Genomic DNA, 21,117 nt, shown 5'->3' with positions numbered 1-21,117 from the left:
CCTTCTGCACGGCGCTGGCGATCCTCTCTGCCTCGTGGGCTTTGGTCTTGGCCTCCGTGGCATCGGCTGCAGCGTTGCCCAGGGCCAGCTGTGCCTCCCGTGTCTTCTGATTGGCCTCAGCTATGGTCCGGTTGATGGCGGGAATCCTCCTGAGAGCCTCCTCTGCAGCTGTCTTGTTATCATTCACACGTCTATCAAAATCTAAAAAGGAGTTCAAGGCACACATTTGAATTAAACTGCCAAAAAGAATACAAAACTGCAACTGGATTTTGTTTTCTATGCAGCAAACATCTGTTGGGGAAACAGAGAATAACAACTGGAGATGAACCTCAGAGAGCACAGAACACACCTATCCCTGTGCAGAAGGGTTCAGGACCAGTCACAGGCCTGCACATCCGCTTCTGAGTAGAGTTTCTACTTGAAAAGCCACTGCCATGTAGGCCTGGCACACCACTGCTACAACCAGTGTCTTCGGGGTCTACTGTGTGTCGGGTGCAGTATGACACTCTGCTGACGAATGGGAAACCAGCAACCCAAGAGGCTAATCTGTGGACAGGGGTTCAAACAGACCCCGACACCAAAGCTACACTTGCAACTCTTATGCTTATAGAACCTGTGATTATTTCCACCAAACACAAATCGACCCCTCGGTGAACCGGATGGGTGTGCTTCTCCAAGACAAAGAATTAGATATCAGTGGTGGGAAAAAAAAAAAAAAAGATAGTCTCTGTTTATCACTGAAGGTCAGCTAAGCAGGCGGACTGTGGGGATGCGAGTTAGTCTAACACGAGACCACCCTCCTCACATGGCGTTTTGTTTGCAGACTGAAGAATGCCAGGGTAAAATGACAGAGGCACTCTGATTTTTCTTTCAAATACTCGAGCTCCAGATTTGCCAAGAGATCCTGCTTCAATAAATAGAAGACCCATTAAGGAGATACCTGGAATCAACTTGAGGTCTACACATGCACGCGCGCGCGCGCGCACACACACACACACACACACACACACACACACACACAGACTATGGAGGTTAAACCAAGTATGGTAGAAGACCACGGTTAACTACTGGATCGAAGTAGTCGGTGTATAGGATTTAGCGCACTGTTATGTTCAGCAGGAATCATGCTAAATACAAATGGAAAAGTGACTCAGTGACCGCCTCTGCGGAGGACAGGCAGAGATGCTGCTGCTACCTGATCCTCTCATACCTTTGAGGTTGTTGAGAATGTCATTGGCTTCTTGTAAGGTATTTCGTCCCTTTTTAGCAGCCTCTTCAGCAAGAGCCTTGGCAGCGTCAGCTCGAGCTAGGAGTTGGTCAGCCGTCTGCAAATGCATGGCAGGTCAGAGGACAAACCTTTCTGGGCCAGCCTTTCCCTCTAACAGACAAGCCCCTCACTGCCACAGCTTAGGGACTGAAGCATACACAAAGGCTGCACGCTAGACATGGCTCACCCTTGAGTCATTTAAATTGTTGCCTCCAGAAATGCGGCCAGTGGCAAATCAAACCAACCTGCTGCTCAGCTTTTCCCTTCTCTAGAAGGTTCTTTACTTCATTTTCCTTCCCTCTCATGTCTTCCCGAAGGTCCTCATAGTCCTTCAGCTTCTGGTCAATTAGACGGTCTAGATCCGCAGCTTCCTTCTTGATTTTATTTGCTTCATTCTGTGACGAACATGTAAGCAATGATCACAATAAATGACAAGGAAGCTTAGGCTTCCTTGTGAGATTTAAGGCTCAATTGACAGAAAGACAGCAGAGGTCAAGAGTTTGCGGACCTTTTTAAAAACCAAGTATATTTTAGTGATTTCCGAAGGTCTCCTGTATTGTGATTAGCTTCCACAGCTCTGCCAGCCACAGCTCAAACACATCTTCCTACAAGTCCCTTTCATACAACTCTCCCTACTCCCCTCCCACAGCTGCGGCCCTCTGCTGCCATCATATCAAGCCCGTCTATTTCACATTGCACACATGGACTCAGTCACATCAGGCACCTGAAGACTGAAACCCTGGGAAACCAGCTGACACCTCAGATACAGGAAACAAGCTGGTCAATTTCAAGTTTATTATTAAAGATATCTATATGGGGGCTTCGGGTGAGAAACCATGGTTAGAAGAAATAAAACACTACCAACTCCCGAATATTCTACCTGCCCTGGGCATGCTGCTATAGTTCTTGCAGGCTCGCTCTTCTTGCTGCTCTCTAGGTCCCTGTTACACAGGCCTAGGAAGGCTCCAGCCACACTCTGCTTCAGTTAACTCAAATACATCACAGTTTGAATTTATATGAAACATCTAGAGGAAGTATTCCTATTACCAAGAAACCCTTGCTCCTTCATGTCTATAGTTCTTTATCTCACTAAGTTACATTTGCGTAATTAAAATAGAATTTACCTTTACCAGTGAGTCAGCTGGAGGTCTGGAAAAGAGACGCAGGGCAGGCTCTTACCCAGACTAGAGGGACAGGGGCGTCAGGGACTACAGTGGCCAGTCTTTGCACACATACCTCCAGCGCCTCAGAGTCCACAGGGGTCAGCTGGGCCACACTGGCATAGATCTCTACAGCTTTGTCACCCGCCCGCTTGGCTTCCTCATGGACTCGGGCAGCCTGCTTCTCCAGGTCCTGAGAGATGTTCTTTGCTTGCTCATACCTAAGGAACAAATGATGTAATTCAATTTAAAAAACCAAAACCTGCTTTTTTAACATCTTAATATTAATCAGATACAATCTACTTATTATCCCTGGGACAACAGCTCCAAAAACCTAAAAGGAACTATGTTGGGGACTGCGGACCACCAGACCCTGAATTTCTTGTAAACAACTTGTTTTCCTCTGCTCTGAACAGCCTGCAACTGCAAGGTCCCGAGAGCTGGGGCGTGGTCAGAGCCCTATATAAGTTGCCCCTGAACACAATAAAGTGGGCATTCTTGGCATTCTTGTATCAAGGATGTCCCCGTGGCCCTGTCTGTCTGTCTATCTCTGTCTATTATTGTGTTTTTAAATATTCAGTCTAGTTCCTGTAGTGCGTAGCAAGTAGAGTGCGGAACAGATCCGGTATAGTTTTATATTACTGCTGTACCCAATGCTCTCATTTTGATAACAACCCTAGCTAAAAGTTACATTTCATTTTTTCAGTTCTATTTAGTTTACCATATATAAACCAGGCATCCCTAAAACCCAAATTCCAGCTCTATAACATTTCTAGCTCTGATAATACAATAGGAGAAGTTCATACCTGCTTCCGTGTGATGGCTACTACCAAACGGCAGACACACTACAAATACTAGGGAAATGCCAGGCTACACATACACGAACATGGATCAACTCTGTATTTAGACTTGGGTCTCACTCACAATCTCATTATATAGACACACACACACACATACACACACACACACACACACACACGTCCCAAAAACTTCTGGTCCCTAATCTTTCAGATTAGAAATATTCAATTAATACATTTTATACATTCTTACTTTGGACTGTTTAAAGGCTGGCAGCTCAGCACATTTTCTTCGCTTTACTCTAACTTCTCTTCCCTTCAGCCTCCGTATACGAAGCCTCTTAAGCATGTGGCCGGTCTAGCTCCCATCGCCTGCAGGCAGAGCTGGAGGGGCCGCACATCCTCTGCCCTAACCACTCCACCACTCTGAAAGTGTGATGAACCTCACACACATGAGCCTAGTCCCCAGTCCACCGTGCTGGCTCTGCACAGCCCCGACGGGGAGCCACTTCCCAGTTACACTCACTTCCTATTAAGCTCTTCGATCTCAAATGCTGTTTGGTTCTCTCCTTCCAGGGTCCTCAAAAGCAGATTATAGGCCTCAGCCGAAGTCTCATTGGCTGTCTTTGCCACTCGGACAATGTCGTCAGCTTCCTGTTTGTGGCTGTACATGTAGGGGGAAAATTAAAAATAAACCATGAACAAGACTATTCAGTAGGAAAAGAAATAAAATTTAAGTAACATTTACTTGGTTATATTTCCATATACTAGTATCTAGGAATACTAGAAAGTCCCATTTGGAGTTTCACAGTCATTTCAGGTGGCTAAGTTCACAAAAAGTATTATGTAACTGAGAAGAGTATTTTCTGGTAAATAAATGGCACAAAACTCTACTGGGACAAATGTGTATTTTTCTGAGAAAAACTGCTTTTGTTTGGTGTGCTGAGGTAGCTCCTGCCCATAACCCTAGCACTGAGGCAGCAGGATCAGGAGGTTCCAGGCCAATGAGCTACAAAGTGAAAATGTCTCAGAGGACAGGGAGGGGAGAGAGGGAAGAAACCTCCCAATGTGAGTAATTTATTCGAATGTGAGTAATTTACATACAGCACTGGGCTACCCAGACCGTGTATCTGGTCAACAACAAAAACATCAGACTATCGTACAGTCTGCTGGACTACACAGTTACTACATAGTCTCCAAGGTTACTGCATAGTGTCCACAGTTACTACATAGCCTCCACACAGTTACTACATAGTCTCCACACAGTTACTACATAGTCTCCACACAGTTACTACATAGTCTCCACACAGTTACTGCACAGTCTCTACACAGCCTGTCTTCAAACTTTTCTTATTTGACCTAATTACTGGAAGAAAAATCAACACCAAATAGCAATGAACAAGTCAATAGGGACTCCAGCCAAGCAACACATCTTAGCTGGGTAACAATGCTAATTGATTTTTCACTTCTAACAGTTCATGTTGAATTGTGACACCCATTATGTGGCCATTCTCCTTGGCAAAAGAAACTTCATCCTACGTCCATAGGTGAAGCCCATCACATCAGTAAGTTTCTGGGACCTAGATTTCTTGGGAGCTTCCATGTTTTTAGCTATCTTCCTTATTTAGTAAGAAAGTCCAGCAATAAACCCATAAAACCGCGAATGTTCTGCAAAGTTGATTACATGGCTCACAAACTCACACTCACCCAGAACAGAAAGGAACCTGTTAAGGTCAACGCAACCTGAACCTGTGAGGCAGCAGTGCCGCCGTTCTGGACAAAGTTGACACTTCTGATGTCTGCACTGAGTGCCTGTACTGTGACTCCATACAAAGATGCCTGCTCTCACGGTCACCTACATTTTAGCCATTTAAAAAGTTAACTCCTTCTGCAATTTAAAGCCTTCCAACGAAGTTATAATGAATTTAAAAGTGTCTAAAAAGCAAACAAGCCAGGAATGAAATGATCAGTGTTCTTTGACTTACTTTCAAATGTGCAATGAGTTTAAGTGTTTTCTAATGAGAACTGAAAATTAAATATTTGTTGAAAACTAATGTAAAAATTTTAAGTTAATAACTTCTATTGGGTTCCTTAGAAATCTATAAATTTGAAGGCTTTAAAGTTGAAAAAATCTAAAAAAGTTAAATCTGATATATATAAATACAATTTTGTTCTAAGCTAGTATATTCTAATACTTAAGATAAGTTATTCCGATTTCAAAGTGAAAGAGAAAGAGTCTGCAGAGCTGTAACATTAGAGCAAGGGCAAGCCTACAATGGAAAGCATGCACAGGAGGGGACAGGACTGCACGCACAGGTCAGCTGGGGCACTGCGCCTGAACCCCGCAGCATGCTGCAGCTTACCGCTCTGCAAGCCTTCGGGCCTCTTCTGCCAACAGCGTCATGTTGTTTGGTTCCCCTGTAGACTCTGGCTGAGTGATTGACTGAAGAGGAAATAAAACATGGATTTTCAAAAGACTGAATTGTTTAAATTCAATAAAGCAAGTATTAACACTAATTATTGTGAATTCTTTTTCTGTTTGTTTGTTTGTTTTGCTTTGTTTTTTTGAGACAGGGTTTCTCTGTAGCTTTAGAGCCTGTCCTGGAACTAGCTCTTTTAGACCAAGCTGGCCTCGAACTCACAGAGATCCACCTGCCTCTGTCTCCTGAGTGCTGGGATTAAAGGTGTGCACCACCACTGCTTGACTTAATTTTTGTTAATTCTTACGCAAAATATTTTTTTTTTCTTATTTTCAGAGATCTTTAGTTCTGATCAGCACCTCTGGCTGGAAATTGTTTCTATTTTGAGTGCTGCAGAAGAGGGAAGTAAGAGAAAGAACCTAGACATCCCTCTGTTTCTATTCAGGTCCTTCTGTTTTGTGACAATTGTTGAGGTTAGAACCTGAGCTGACCCCCCTCAAGTTCCTGTGTTGGAAAACCTGATTCCCAGCTGGCGTTTAGGGGCAGCTATGGAAGCTTACTTAGGAGGTGGGTTACTGGGATAGGCCTTTAGTGGTATAGCCTGTTCTGCTTCTGTCCTATTGGCTTCTGGATCTGGCTGCTGTATGGGCAGACACCACACGCTTCTGCTACTACCAACAGCTGTCCTTTGCCCATGCTGAGGAACTACGAGCCAAATAGCCCTCTTCTGTTTTAAGCTGTTTCTGTTAGCTTTGCCACAACCGCTTCAATGACTATGATCCACATGGCTTTCCTGCTCTGGGGTGCCAGGTAGTAGGATGAAGACACACTGGGGGTGGATTCTCGGTGGAGTAGAATGACCTGCTACAAATTTCCCAACAACCCATCATACCCACGGGAAGTTCAGAGTCACTCACCACATTGGCAGCAGCCATTTTTGCTTTCTCAAGCTCCCTGGAGGCAATCTCAATCAGCTGCTCCGTACTCTCCACGCGGAACCGTGCTTGTTCAGCCAAGACCCCAGTCTCTTCTATAGTATTCCGGATGTTCTGCAATCGGCTAATTTGGCTATGTAGACTGCTATTCACCCTCTGAAGGCGATCCATCAAATTCTGATCTACATCTGAAAGAGCATTGCAGACAGACAGCCTGAAAATGATCATCATACCATCCATGTGAAGCTGAGGCGCTCTGTTTCTTCCCCAACCCCCAGCAGAGGTGATGCCTCTACTGTATGCTGGCATGTGTGCACTGCTCCCAACCTCGCTGTCTGTCCCAGGTGACTGAGTCCCTTTCCTATCCATCCCTGGGTCCACAATCTTACACGAAAGTCAGCAAAGCAGAGACAATGAAGCATGCAGATGCTGGATGAAGGGAAGGAAAAAGGATCTTCGTACTGTGTCAGATTTAGTCACAACTGCATAGTATTGAAGTGTCGTCGGCCTAAAACCCCGACACACAACTATTAAAAAGTATGCTTGAAACAGACGCCAGGTGTAAGGATGGACGCTGAATTCCAGCATGCAGGAAGCGGAAGCAGGTGGCTCTCTGTGTGTTCCTGGCCAGTCTGGTCTACATGGAATGGAGGGATACAAAATAAAACCCTGACTACTCAAAATCAAACAAACAAAACAACACTGATTATGGTAAACACAACTTCTTTGCATTTTAAACCAGGTGTGCTTCTTGCTCCTCCCCACTCCACCTCTGTCCCAGCACATGTACGCGATTTTCATTGGATCTCTGCTTCGACAGAGTCCCTCAAACTGCACTTTTCCACTCCATTGAACTTAAACCTCATGCTTGGGTCCCAATAAATCAAATGATAATTATAAACCTGTGCAAATATAAAGGCTGCCAGTATTAAATTCTCATATGTCAGGAGGTTTTTATTAACATACAAAAGTTCAAGTTCTATTTAAAATCAACCAGTTCTTGGAACAGAAGAGAGCCTGGAAATACACCCACATATCTGCAGCCAGCCAGCTTTCAAAAGTTTAAAAACACACCAGGAAAAAGAGAGAGAGTTGAGTCAATAAATGGGACTGGAAAAGCAGACTACCACACAAAGAATGAAGCTGTACCCTTAACCCGACCAGTTATAAACACCAACTTAAATGCGCTAAGCACTTGAATAGAAGGCCTAAAATAATGAAATTACTAAAAGAAAACAAAAATGCTTCAGGACTCTAGAACTGGCAAGGATTTCTTGGACAAGGCCCCAAAAACACAGGAAATAAAAGCAAAACTAGACAAATGCAATTACATCAAACTGAAAAGCTGCAGAGCAAAGGAAGCCACCAAGAGCGTGGAGACAGCCAAGGGGGGCGGGCGGGGAGTAAGTACAAGCTGCGCACCTGGCAGCCCTAAGAACTTAAAAATTCATTACTGAAAAGGGGAAAAAGTTAACAAATGGGCAGCACGCATAAACAGACATCTCTCAAAAGAAGACACACAAATGACACACAGGTATCTGGAAAAATGTTTAACACCATCAATCAACAGGAAATTCAAGTCAAAACTTCAATGAGAGACAGCGTCACCTCATTCATTATGGCAAAGAGACTGTGGCGAACACGTGCTGGTGCGGGCACGGAGGGGCAAATCTGCACACTGTCAGGAGCGGGAGTCAGCACAGCCATCATGGAAAGCACTCAGCACTAACCAACCCGATCCAGGAATCCCAATCCCACATGCAAGGGGATGTCAAGGAGACACCTGCAATCTCATCACTGAGACACTCTTCTCAGTAGCCAAGCAGCCAAAACAATAAACGGGTCTACCAATCAATGATTAATGAAACGGTCCATAAACACAAAGAGATGGTGTGACCATAAGGAATGAAATCCTATCATCTGCAACCACATAGATGGAGGGCAATAATCCGTGAGCGAATACACTCACAGAGCAAAGAGCACCGGGCCTCACCCAAATGTGGAAGTTTTAAAACAGCTGACGGGAACAAAACAGTGTGAGCGTGCAGCAGAAGGCAGGGGAGGGGAGGGTGGGCAGAGCCTTAGAGAGCTCTAGGAAGTCCTGATGCGCTGCTGAATAGTGAGCGGGGCAACGAGGAAAATCAGCGCTTAAAAAAGCTGGAAGAAAGGGTTTTGAAAGCTTTCACCACAAAGAAATAATAAATGTCTGAGGGGTAGGTGTTTAACCTGATTTAAGCTCTGTGCGATGCATACATGTACCCACATCAAAACATTATTACTCTATGACTATAAATAATTTTTATGTTCAATGTATTACTTAGAAATAAGGGAGGTTAGGCCGGGCGATGGTGGCGCACGCCTTTAATCCCAGCACTTGGGAGGCAGAGGCAGGCGGATCTCTGTGAGTTCGAGACCAGCCTGGTCTACAGGAGCTAGTTCCAGGACAGGCTCCAAAAACCACAGAGAAACCCTGCCTCGAAAAACCAAAAAAAAAAAAAAAAAAAAAAAAAAAATAAGGGAGGTTGAGAACCACTGCTTTAGACTCTGAGGAACCAACTGCCACACCTCACTGTCCAGTTCTCTAAATGGCACCAGAAAAGACAAAGAGACACTAACTGCTCATGTCAACCGTCCTTCAATTCCAGTGTCTACCTGTCAGCCCCAAACCGTCCATGTCATCTTCTTTCAGATCTGCAGATTAGGTTCGGTTCCACTACAAGGGAGTCCTTACAGCACAAAGGCATTCTCACTCCTGACTAGCCTGAAACTGCGCGGGGAAGGCCAGCCGGGAATTCCACAGCTGAGGAAGCGCGGAAAGAGAATTCTACCCCAGTCCACGGGAGGATCCCAGGGCTAGAGGAAGCAACAAACCCCCGTGCTGCCAGCTTGCAGGTGGTGCTAGGAAGTATGGTGAAGTTTCCGGCCAGCAGATTGTCCATGTGGGCACAGGAAAATACGTGGTTACTGTGGCAGAGGACGTGGCCAGCAGCTCAGCCATACCAAGTAACATAGAATGATAAGTACCCGGACTTGCTGCCCTTCTTTAGCCCTGGACCTACTCTTGTACATTGGTGGTACTGGCCAAGAGCTTGCTTTCAGGCTGTGATTAGCCTAACTGATAAGTTTGCTGGGTGGTGGTGGCGCACGCCTTTAATCTCAGCACTTGGGAGACAGAGGCAGGTGGATCTCTGTGAGTTCGAGACCAGTCTGGTCTACAGGAGCTAGTTCCAGGACAGGCTCCAAAACCACAGAGAAACCCTGTCTCGAAAAACCAAAACAAAAAACAAACAAACAAACAAAAAAACCTGGGAACTTTATAAAAACCATATTAATTGTAAACTAGAAATGAATCACAGTTGCTCGGCGTGATATATATACCTTTGACCTCCTGAGCCTCACGGAGGAGGTCTGTGACCTCTCTCTCTGCCTCCTTCAGTCTGTCCTCAAAGGCTTGGTCCGTCACCGTCTCGTCCCCGGTCCCGAGGTTTGCTATGAGGCTCTCTAACTCCTGGAGTTTCACTCGATGCTCAGCAACCTGAGGAGGACAAGAGAAGTTGGCTGTGGGTGCTGCAGGAGCCACAGGGAGCCCTGGAAGTGGGGGAACTGTGCCCTCACACACAGGCAGCACGGGCAGAAGTGGGGGGACTGTGCCCTCACACACGCTGCTCACACAGGCAGCACAGGCAGAAGTGGCTTGTCTTTTCTTCTGGCTTCCAAAGCAAACCCTTAGAACCACTCTCTTCCTGTACACGTCTGTTGAGTTCTCCAGCTCCCCCCTGAGCACCTGAGAGCTCCACCAGGCCTCTCAAACTGAACCCAGGACCTGTCCTCCCTGGGGATTCCCAGTAGACAGCATCTCCAGCAACATAAAGCGAAAACCTCAAGGTCCAAGCCCTTTCTTGAGTCTTCTTTTTCCCTACCCCGCTCTCTCACCCACCTATTTATCCCACCCATTCAACGGCTCTCCCTTCATCCCATCCCTAGTGACCACTCTTCATGTGGTAGTCAGGACTCCTCTGAAAGTACAACTGGACCTCTATACACTTCCATCGTATTTGGGAATAATTCCTAAAGTCCTCACTTACCATCAACACAGTCTTACAGAACCTCCACAGGGCAGGATCCAGAAGCTCCCGGGGTCCAGGCCTTTGCCCGGCATTCCTCCTCCCATGGCTCCCTCTCCTCACCCTCGGCTTTCACTTCGCAAGAGTTTCCTTGCAGAGGCCTTACCCAGTTTCCCACAGATATTATCCATTCCTACTCTTTCAGACACCTCTTATCTCGGGTGTTTTCTTATGCACGCAGTTCTGGTCACTCCCCCTAACTAGAAAGTATGCCTCTGAGAAGAGAGACCAGATCCAACGTGTTCACCATTTTTCTCTCTGGAGCCTAGAGTATACTGAGTTTCCACTTGGTGTCCTCTGAATAGACGAGAAATGAATGAATGAATGAACGAACGAATGAATACACTACTGGCAGCTTACCTTATCCTTCACCAGTCGGTAACAAGCTGGGCACTCCTGGCAGCCAGGCCAAGAGCGATTATAGAAATAGTTCTCTTCACATTGGTCACAGCGATTTCCCACAAAGCCTTCCCTGCATTCACAGCGGCCATCGTCTTTACACTGGAGTGAAAGGGACCCTTCGTGGTGGCAGTCACAAGCTACAGAACAAGAGGACAATTAAGACAATTCCCATCGGAACTGGTTGTAACATCATTCTAAACACTTAGAAAAATTCATTTATGAGATCCTAGATAGGTAAGTCCATTTGACAGAGAAGACAGACATTTTAGGTTGTAAATTAAAATGTGCACCCTCTGGGGCACACTCTTTGTGTGTGGTGTATGTGTTCATCTGTGCACACACATGCATGTGCCCACAGAGGCCGGGATCACCACTGGGTATCTATCCTCCTCTATCACTTTCTGCCTTACTTCTGTCGTTGGTTTTTGAGACAGGGTCTCATTATGTAGCTCTGGCTGGCCTGGAACTCACTATGTAGACCAGGCTGGCTTCCAACTCACAAGAGATCTGTCTACTTTTGCTTCCCGAATGCTGGGATTAAAGGTGTGTGCCACTGTGCCTAGTTCCCAACAACAGGGAAGACTGGCTCGCTAATGAGCTCCGGGGATCTACCTAGTTCAGCACTGCAGGTACAGATGCACAGCTACCTTTTTATGTGGGTGCTGGGGATCTGAACTCAGTTCCTCTTGCTCGTATGGCAAGCACTTTATCCACTGAGCCGTCTCCCCATCCCCCTGAGACACAGTCATTACAGAATTACCAGAATGGTGGAGAATGTGCCTTTGAGAAGTGGAGGAAAGGGAAGTGAGGCAAGCCCGGGCTACTCAGGGAAGGGGAAAAAACCGTGTGTGTGTGTGTGTGTGTGTGTGTGTGTGTGTGTCTGTGTGTCTGTGTGTGTCTGTGTATATATACATACGGTGATTATTATAAACTAAGTAGTGTTCTTTTTCATACACTTCAGGAATTCCTCTCTACTTTCATCTTTCCACAGCTTGAATTTCTCTAAGAAATAAGAAACCCCAAACGCTAACACTTCTCTTGCATTATTTTTCAGTTTGTTTTCTCACTTTGTTCGCCGAGCTGAGTCAGTGGCTTGTGCATTCCACAGGAGAAACGAAGGAATCCAGAACACAAGAACCCAAACTGTTCTGATTTCCAGGCAAGTGTTTATGCCAAGGAGAAGCAGATGTTTATATCCAGCCAAACCAAAAAGGCCCCACGGGTGGAGAGTAAGCACAGTGAGTCAACAAATACTGAACAGAACCCATTACTGTTCCCTTATCTGCAATGATAATGTGATCAATAAACAAGTTTCATGAGGCAGAGTGGGCAAGCTCAGGGCTCAGAAGGAGTTTTTTTTTTTTTTTAAGAAAACAAAATTGCAAAGAGAAGTATAAAAAACTCACAAAAGGTGACATTAGCAAGGCGGTCACAAAGGAAACAGAAAAGCCCTTGATTTCTAGAGTTTTATAATATTCACAGACTAGTCTCCACGATGGCCACACAGGCTATTGGGGTTCTCTCTGTGTTTAGAGCATTAGTTGAAATTGGGAGACACGGCCTGCAAGCCACCATTCTTACGTTTGCAGCCTTCAGGGCCAAATCCGAAGTGGTTGGTCTCACAGCGCTCACAGTGCTGACCAGTGATGCCAGGCTGGCACTCACACTGACCAGTGCGGATGTCACACTGCCCGTTGGTGGAACCCAAAGCATGGCAGTCACACCTGAAAAGAAACACAAGACATTTCTAGGGTAAGAAAAGCAGACTGTAAGCAACATTCTCTATCAAAGGCAGGGTGTTATGGACCATTAGTTGGAAAGTTAAGTCCCTAAGGTTCTAGCCCTTTCTGTGAGTGCTGCTCAGGGCTCTTTGGCAAGCCTCACCTGCACCAGGATGCCCCATTCTGAAACCCTACTGGTACTGACCAAGAACTGGACAGAGATTCCCAGGTCACGGTCCTGCCGAGTCTGTCTCCTATATCTTCTCATGCAGTGCTTTTCCTATGTAAGGCCCTCAAAAAAATTCCTGAACAACATCAAGTCAGCCACTAACTGTGACCTGAGAAACTGTACTTCTTGTGATACAGACAGAAAAGGTCACTTCTCCCCTCCAAAGCCTCCAGAGTCTCACCTCTCACAGCCTTGTCCACTCTGCAGGTTGTAGAAGCCAGGGTCACAAGCGCCACAGTCCCGGCCCGACACATGAGGCAGACACTCACACTGCCCAGTCACGGGGTTACAGCTGCTCTGTTGCTGCACCGTCCCGTAGGGATTGCAGGCGCAGGCTGGGGGGAAGACAGAGGAAGCAACAGATGCGAATCACCAGGGAGAACAGAGCACAGGTCTTTAGGCCTGTGTTGTCAGGTGCAGAAGCCGCCAGTCACATACAGTGTGTCTGGGTAATCTGGGCAGATGTGCCATCAGTTGAAACATACACTGGCTTTGTTGATGTCCGGTGGGAAAAGAATACCCACTTCATTAACAGTTTTCAACTAATTATCAGCTGAAGCAATAAAATGGTGGTTATATTAGGTTAAATGAAATATATTAAAATGAATTCTCCTGTTTCACTTTTTTAACGTGGTGTCTAGCGATCTTAAGTTGTGCAAGTGGCTCACACCGCATTTTCACAGGCCAGTACTGCATTTGTGCAAACTTCTGTCAGTACTGAAAGAGACACACGACGAATGCGCGCATCAAGGTGTGTGCGCCCGAATCTGACAGTGGCTGACCTTTGCATTTGTCTGCAGGATTGGGAGCCAGGGGGTTGCCGAAAAACCCTTCTTTGCATCGGTCGCAGTAGAAGCCGGCGGTGTTGTAGATGCACTTCAGACACTCTCCTGTCAGGCGGTTGCAGTTGCCAACCGCATTGGGGTCTATGTTGTCGTTACACTGGCATGGACGGCAAAGTCTCACGGGCCCACTGCTGCCCAGAGGGTCTCCAAAGTAGCCGTCATCACACAGCTCACATCTCTTGCCTGGGAACAAGACAATCAGAGGGTAAGGAAGAAAGGCCTGAGGCTCTCCTGCTGTGGATGACCAACGGGGACATACTGTCCAGTCTGGCCATAACATACAGGGCTTATGCTACACACACAGTGGCTCAACAGTACCGTGCAGTCCACAGAAGGAAAAGCCAGGTTCACAGCAGCTGTTCATTTAGGAGGAAGCAACACTAGAGCGCTATACAGTTTTCTGAATTCATATTTCCTCATAGGCAGCCTTATCAAGACACCCAGGCTGTGGCCCCAACACTGGGCCAGACCAGTGGAGTGGCCTTGACATACTCATTCAGTAGGATGGTCCCTGGTTTGTCTACTTCATTTCAAATTCTCCGACAACCAAGATCACAACTTCTTGGTAAATGAGACAGGCTCAGGATTTACCAAGTCTGTATTCCCAACGAATAGTACATCCACACAGGCTTTGGCTGGACTTGAATAAGACAAAGCACTACTTTTGATGCTTTAAGTTTTCCAAACAACAGGGTGAGCAGGGTCTTTCTTATTTTCTAAAAGGCATACACCATCCCTAGTTGAGCACTGCCAGCCAGTGTAAACTAGAGAGAGAACTCTAAAAGAGAACCAGGTACCACACACTATCCTATGGGAGCTCTACTGATCAGCAGGGAAAAGGTGGAGCCAGACTCAGGCTCTCTCCACCATGCTCATTGCTCTCCTCCATCCTTTCATTGCCTGCCATTGTCAGCTCAAGATGGGCTCTTGACATCTATGCAGCCAATAGGGCCTAAATGAGCCTAACATTTCTCAAGCATCTGGTCTATTAATTCTCTAAACAACTGTAGGTGAGTGTCTGCTATGTGCATGGGCACTCTTCCAGGCTGTGAGCGAGGTAGGTGTGGTCTCTGCTCTAATGACACTTAGGTTGCATTTAGGGAGGATCAGCACATACACACACACACACACACACGCACACACGCACGCACACGCACAAGACTTCAATGGGGACAAGTACAACAGCATTAAACCAAACACAGAGCCAGTTCAAATGACAGTGAAGGCGAAGGCCACTGTAGACTCGGTGAGACATTGGGATGAGAATGATGACAGAGAATTCTGCCAGGAAAATACCCATGGAAACGTTCTTGAACAAGGCCACACACAGAAGCAGAACCAACAACCCAAGTCAGAGCAGGGTGGCAGGAAGAAATCTGGATTTAAACTGAAGTGCTGTTTGTTTGTCTGTGTGCACACATGCCATGGCCTGACCATTGGGATCAAAGGAAAATTAGTGAGAGTTGGTTCTCTTTCAACTGTGTGTGATCCCAGGGCTGAACTCGGGTCTGGAGGTTCGACAGCAAGTGCTTTCCTCATCTTAGTTCTTGGAGAGTTCTTATGTGGTACCATCACAGAGCATGGTTACAAACATAATCTCAGCACTTGGGAGGCTGAGCCGGGAAGATCACAAACTTGGGGTCAGCCTGGGAGTTTTGGACCCAGAACTACAGAGTAAGATGCCTCAGAAGAGAAAACACTGACAAAGTAACATAATCTGATTCCCTTGTAAAAGGATTATTCCGGCTCCTGAACGAAGAGCCGATCTCAGAAAAGCAGGTGAAGCAGGGAGCCCCATGGAGAAGCAACCTCGATTGAGAGGCCACGGTGGGTAGACTGGGGTAGCAGCAGTAAAGGAAGGAGAGGGAGGGTTGTTTCTAAGAAGTGAAAGAAAGAATCACCAAGTGTAAGCCCAGGGATTTTAGCTTGCACAGGCAGGTTGTGTAGTCTAGAGACCTCTGGAAAGAGAGAGGGTTAGAACTGGGGAAAAAAGATTTATCTGAGACTGTAGCTATGGGAATCTGGAAAGAAGTGGAGGAAATTAGCACATTCAGTTAGCATGGCTCTCGGGGTTTACTGAAGGGGCTGCGATACCAGGCTCGGTAGAGACGGGGACTCACGGGATGAAGGTGAGAGCCTGTGCTCCAGGCGGCATGGAGAGAGCAGCTGCCAGATCACAAGGTTGGAGGAGCTCTTGGGGTTACCTTTCAGAAGCTCAGAACTTCAACTTGGGGTCACCAGCCCTAAGGACCACATCAAGATGGGCCTTGAAATAAAAACTGCCCTCCTCCTCTCTGATCTCGGGTGTACGCTTCTGGCTACCCCAACTCCACAGGAGGCTGGATCTGATGCAGCACTGAGGATACGGATTTTGTAATCCCAGGCAGAAGTCTGAAAAGATCTGATGACCTCAGGGAGGACTGTGGAGCAAACTCAGATGGAAACCCCCAGCTGAGATAAAGAGGTGACCAAAGGTAAAGGAAGAAAGAGAAGACCAAGGAGAGTGGCAGTTCTGACCGTGGAGGGACAGTCGGCGGGCACTGCCCAGCACGGCACAGCACTGACTGCTGAGCACTACACCTGACAGACAGATCAGGGGGCAATAAGCAGAGCCAAGGATATGGGAGGTGAGGTAGGACAGAAAACAGAATGCAGAACGCAGGAGACTAGGAATGAGGGACCCTCCTGGCCCTGCTGCGGGTAGCACCAGCCTCCTTCAGAGCCATCTCCACGTGAGCACAAGGGTAGCATTCCAGCCACGCTGATAATGCAGTTACTCCACACATGATCTATGCTTCAAAAGCTTGAAACTTGCTTCATAGCAAACTACAACAGAGACACAAGGTAGCCTGCCTTTCATTTTAAAGTTTAGGATCACATTTCAAACCCTGCACTCCTTATTCAGCTTAGAGTGAGTGACACACTGTTCCAGCCCTGGCTTTGTCTTTCTGTCCTTCACAGCAGAGACAAGGGGAGTCAAGGAGGGGTCATGACCAACTCTGAAATCCTTTCGGTAAAGGATGATTTAAAAAATAATTTTAAAACTGCTATTTCACACTAACAATTCCAGACAAGCCTACGCTAAAGGCCAGCTTGGGTTCTCACATTGAGAGAGATGACAGACCCAAAGCCTGGGTTGCAGCCGTACCCACCCGTGTCTCACCACACAGCCTTGGACGTGGCCCTCACTGTTTCTACACCTTTCTCCCTTCAAGGTTATGAGGACAGCTGAGGCAGGCCGTGCAAACGCTGAGAACTCTACCGAACACTGAAGGGGGGGATGAGCAGGGCATACTCACCGGCTGTGCCAGTTGGACAGTGCGTGCACACCACTTCCTTTGTCTTGGGAACAACGGCACAACTTGAGCCACCAGGGCAGGGACAAGGCTGGCAGTCAGAGGAGGTACCCAGGGTTGAATCTCCATAGTATCCGTCACTGCACTTCTCACAGTGAGGGCCATCTGTATTGTCTCTGCAGTTGCAGACACCTATTTTGGGAACAGTTAAGGTAAGTCATTAGGTATGTGACATGTTAATCAATGGGTATCACTACTACTGGCAAAAGGACCCTCGGGTCCAGCAGTGGCCTCAGGGCCTTCTCACCTGTCTCGGGGTCACAGGTCTCACTGTGTCCATTGCAGGTACAGAGCACACATGGGCTGTAAGGTCCAAGACTCGGAGTTTCTCTTCTGTAGCCTGAGAGGCACATCTCACAGAACTGCCCTCCATACCCCACGGGACAGGTGCAGGACTCCACCCAAGTTGCAGGGACTCCGGGCCCAGGACGAGCACTTGCCAAGGTGACGTCATCCAAATATCCAGCACCTGTTTGTGTGTGGGAAAGAGAAACACTGAAGTGCCTTCCAGGGTCCAGACGCTTATGAAGAGCCAGCAACGCGTAAGAGCCAGACCCAAGAGTCCAGACAAAACTGACGATGACCTGATGTCATAACCAGGAATGATAACTGGAAAACAGCATTTAAGACAGCTAGGTGGTACAGGATGCTAAGCACACGGAGGAGGTATGGCAAATTTATACACACAGAGAGACTATATAGCTTTGAAAAATATGCAATACCCCCAAAGCCATTATGCCATTGTCAGAGTGCGCTTCCATTCCCGTAAGGACAACAAGGCTTATACTGAGTAGACGATGGTCCATCTGATCTAGCAGAACCAGAGGCAATGTTCTAAGGGGATAAACACGGGCTCTGGAGATGCGATCATGTTTCCCTTTAATTCTATTCTACTGGAGTCCTTCACAGTCTTTTGCTTACAGTACATTCCTTCCATGTTATGGAGCATTACTTTCTGTTTATATAATTCACGTGGAAACTGACTACCTAGGCCAAAGGATACTTACAGTACTGGCTTGAACGTAGCTTTTAGTATGCTTCTGGTTTGTGCCAGTCAGATCATGAGTTATGATGTGCTTCTAATATCTAAACATTCTTACAGCTCCCTGACCTAAAAATACTCTTCTTTCAATCTTGCTCTTACTCCTAAATGATAACTCATCTCTTTTTCTCTCTTGCAGCCAAACTTCAAGAGAATATTATTCATTTTACCGTCTCTCATTCAAAATTACCTTTCAGGGAGTCCAGCGATCTTCCTCTGAGCCACTAAGTTTCACCATGGAGCCAAAGCCAACCTCCCCGCCAGAGGCTTCTCAACCCCCACCTAAAACCTGGTGGTGGTCTTATCCTCAACCTCCAATAATTTTCTTCTCCAAATTCTTTTCCTCCCTTGGCCTCAGGCCCTCCACTGTGTTTCTAGGATCCCATTCCCTTTCTCTGTTTTCTGCCATATTTCTAAGTGTAAAAGTAAATATCCAAAATGTGGACACAATCTATAGTTGTAATTCAGACTTCTTCCAAGGGCTCAGATCCGCATTAGCAATTACTCATAAGACATTTTTATATGGACACTCATGCAGAGAGCTCAAAAGCAAGCAAACCCAAGACATCCAAGCTGCAACCTTCACATTACCAAAGGGGAAAAGTCCTCATTAGTAAGTGTTTGAAGGCATATTTTAAAACTTTTATATAAAATTAAAGCAAATGTTCACTGGATAGTATATGATTTCTCATAATTTAGCCAATAGTTCAAATCACTTGATAATTACATGGCAGTAAATAAAAAGAAATGAAGATTAAGCAAGCTGAACCAGACTTTAAGAAAATCTATATATAATGGAATTTCAATTGGCTTATTAATTATAAAGTAATACTGTCACTGAATATTCTCCAGATCCTTGATGATGGTTTCAACGTGCATTTTAATACACAGGTGATAACAGTCTGGACCAGAGTGAACATATCAGAACATGAGTCTTCCTACCTCACCATCTTAATTATTCCTAAACTGTATCACAACTTACTCCTCTCACTGTATGTGCCTCGGATCTTGATGGAGGTCAAGTTGTTTAGGAGCTTCTGAAATTCAAAGGGGGAGAGAGTGGGCCTCCAAGGGTAATCTGTTGCTTCATGGAGCCTGGAGAGATATAAAGAGCACATAACCTCTATAAGAAGAGTCTGAGGCCGGGCGGTGGTGGCGCACGCCTTTAATCCCAGCACTCGGAGGCAGAGGCAGGCGGATCTCTGTGAGTTCGAGACCAGCCTGGTCTACAGAGCTAGTTCCAGGACAGGCTCCAAAACCACAGAGAAACCCTGTCTCGAAAAACCAAAGGAAAAAAAAAAAAAAAAGAGTGCAAGGAGGCTGCTCTGCTCAGTGACGCCACTGCAGGCAATACCGACACGCTAACCAAATAAAGGAGAGCATTTCCAGTTTCTCAGACAACTAGAAAAGAGAAAATAAAGGAAGGCTCATCTCAATAACCCAGAAGGTTTTTTTTTTTTTTTTTTTTTTTTTTAAACAGAGAATTTTGATATGTAACCTAAGCTGGCCTGAAGCTCTTGGCAATCCCCTTAACTCAACCTCCAATGGTCTAGGACAACAGGCTTGAGCCACTACCTCTAGCCCAAAAGTTTTTCATTAACACACACCTTGAGGCCAGATCAACTCAGATAAAACAAACAAGAAACCCCCACTTTTTCTTTCTCCGTTGTCAGGTCTGAGTTGACAGAGAGCACCGTCTCACCTGAAGATGTACTTCACAGCAGTCTCACTAGGATAGGAATTGCCCTGGGCGATCAAGGGCACGGAAACTCTCAAGCCAGCTCCCTCAAGCACGAGATCTTCTGCAGAGAGGCGAGTGTCCCGTCTGTCCACTCGGAAGGAGAAGGAAAGGTTCTGCCCATAACTCAGAACCTGGTTACCCAGGAACTTGGCTGAAAGGCAGACATCAGGCTGAGTCAGAATGTGAGACCAAGACAAAGAGAAGCACCCAGACATCCACGTTGCCTTCCAGCCTCACTTACCAGGGGCGATGAAGTACCTAGGAAAGTAACTGTCTGAGATCACGGCGATGTCCTGCCTATCTGAGGACCACTCAAGAGATGCCTCCGAGCCATCTCTTTGTTCCACATGCCACCCATCCTCATCTGCCGGTAGAGAATGAAGACACAGGCATGTTTACATGACAAGCATCCTATACACAAGTCCACAAAATGTGACACTTCACCTTATATAGAGAAAATCATCAATAAAAAATTTTGACGCCAGACATATATATATATATGCTATCCCCGAAAGATACATTTTGCTGTATTTTCAATGATACATTTGTAGTCAACTGCTTACTACAGTCAGTGCTCTAAAACCATATGCATGTTTTCATTAAAGGGCCACACAAGGAAAAAAATACACATTAAATAACATCAAACATTCCTCGTATCAAAAACCCTCAAGTTACTGATTCAAAAACTACCCATGTAGCACTGGTCTCAGAGCTCTAGGGGCCCGAGAGTTGAATCAGGGCTGAATTACCAATCTGAAAGGTGGAGGAGATGTCGTAAACACTGTAGCCAGCAGCATTTGTGCACACGGAGGAATGCCCGAAGCAGAAGCAGGGTGTGCAACCCTTAGGATTAGATGATTCCAGATTGAAGAATCCAGGCTTGCATCTGAAAGAGATGAAGGCAGCATCAGTCACCGGTTTCACCCAGAATCTGACACCTTGAGAACAACAGTTTGAGAAAGATGGAGCTACCTCTCACAGCTGAAGCCTTCGACGTTGTCTTTGCAGACACATCTTCCTGTTTCGACATTACATTCATCTGTGCTGCCGGACGGGTTACAGGAGCATGGCCTGCTCG

At 46.3% G+C, this 21,117-nt stretch overlaps 1 protein-coding gene across 1 annotated transcript in view; it reads right to left on the bottom strand.

Annotated features, from left to right (window-relative positions):
- Lamc1 (laminin subunit gamma 1) overlaps window positions 1-21,117 on the bottom strand; it is a 111,908-nt gene that overhangs the window by 4,896 nt on the left and 85,895 nt on the right. The window contains exons 7-25 of the mRNA XM_050135338.1: window positions 21,012-21,110; window positions 20,789-20,925; window positions 20,281-20,403; window positions 20,001-20,190; window positions 19,281-19,393; window positions 17,504-17,725; window positions 17,200-17,388; window positions 13,838-14,083; window positions 13,237-13,390; window positions 12,687-12,829; window positions 11,064-11,242; window positions 9,958-10,114; window positions 6,562-6,767; window positions 5,588-5,667; window positions 3,751-3,888; window positions 2,504-2,648; window positions 1,513-1,662; window positions 1,211-1,325; window positions 2-201 (exon numbers count right to left, since the gene is read on the bottom strand). Coding sequence (XP_049991295.1) covers window positions 2-201; window positions 1,211-1,325; window positions 1,513-1,662; window positions 2,504-2,648; window positions 3,751-3,888; window positions 5,588-5,667; window positions 6,562-6,767; window positions 9,958-10,114; window positions 11,064-11,242; window positions 12,687-12,829; window positions 13,237-13,390; window positions 13,838-14,083; window positions 17,200-17,388; window positions 17,504-17,725; window positions 19,281-19,393; window positions 20,001-20,190; window positions 20,281-20,403; window positions 20,789-20,925; window positions 21,012-21,110 — 2,986 coding nt within the window. The remainder of the gene's footprint in view (window position 1; window positions 202-1,210; window positions 1,326-1,512; window positions 1,663-2,503; window positions 2,649-3,750; window positions 3,889-5,587; window positions 5,668-6,561; window positions 6,768-9,957; window positions 10,115-11,063; window positions 11,243-12,686; window positions 12,830-13,236; window positions 13,391-13,837; window positions 14,084-17,199; window positions 17,389-17,503; window positions 17,726-19,280; window positions 19,394-20,000; window positions 20,191-20,280; window positions 20,404-20,788; window positions 20,926-21,011; window positions 21,111-21,117) is intronic.

This window comes from Alexandromys fortis, unplaced genomic scaffold (genome assembly GCF_014885135.2).
Source record: "Alexandromys fortis isolate MF-2015 unplaced genomic scaffold, M_Fortis_MF-2015_v1.1 scaffold_21, whole genome shotgun sequence".
In the NCBI taxonomy this organism is placed as follows: Eukaryota; Metazoa; Chordata; class Mammalia; order Rodentia; family Cricetidae; genus Alexandromys; species Alexandromys fortis.
Note: the sequence above shows the minus strand (reverse complement) of the source record. Positions and strands in the feature narration are given on the sequence as shown.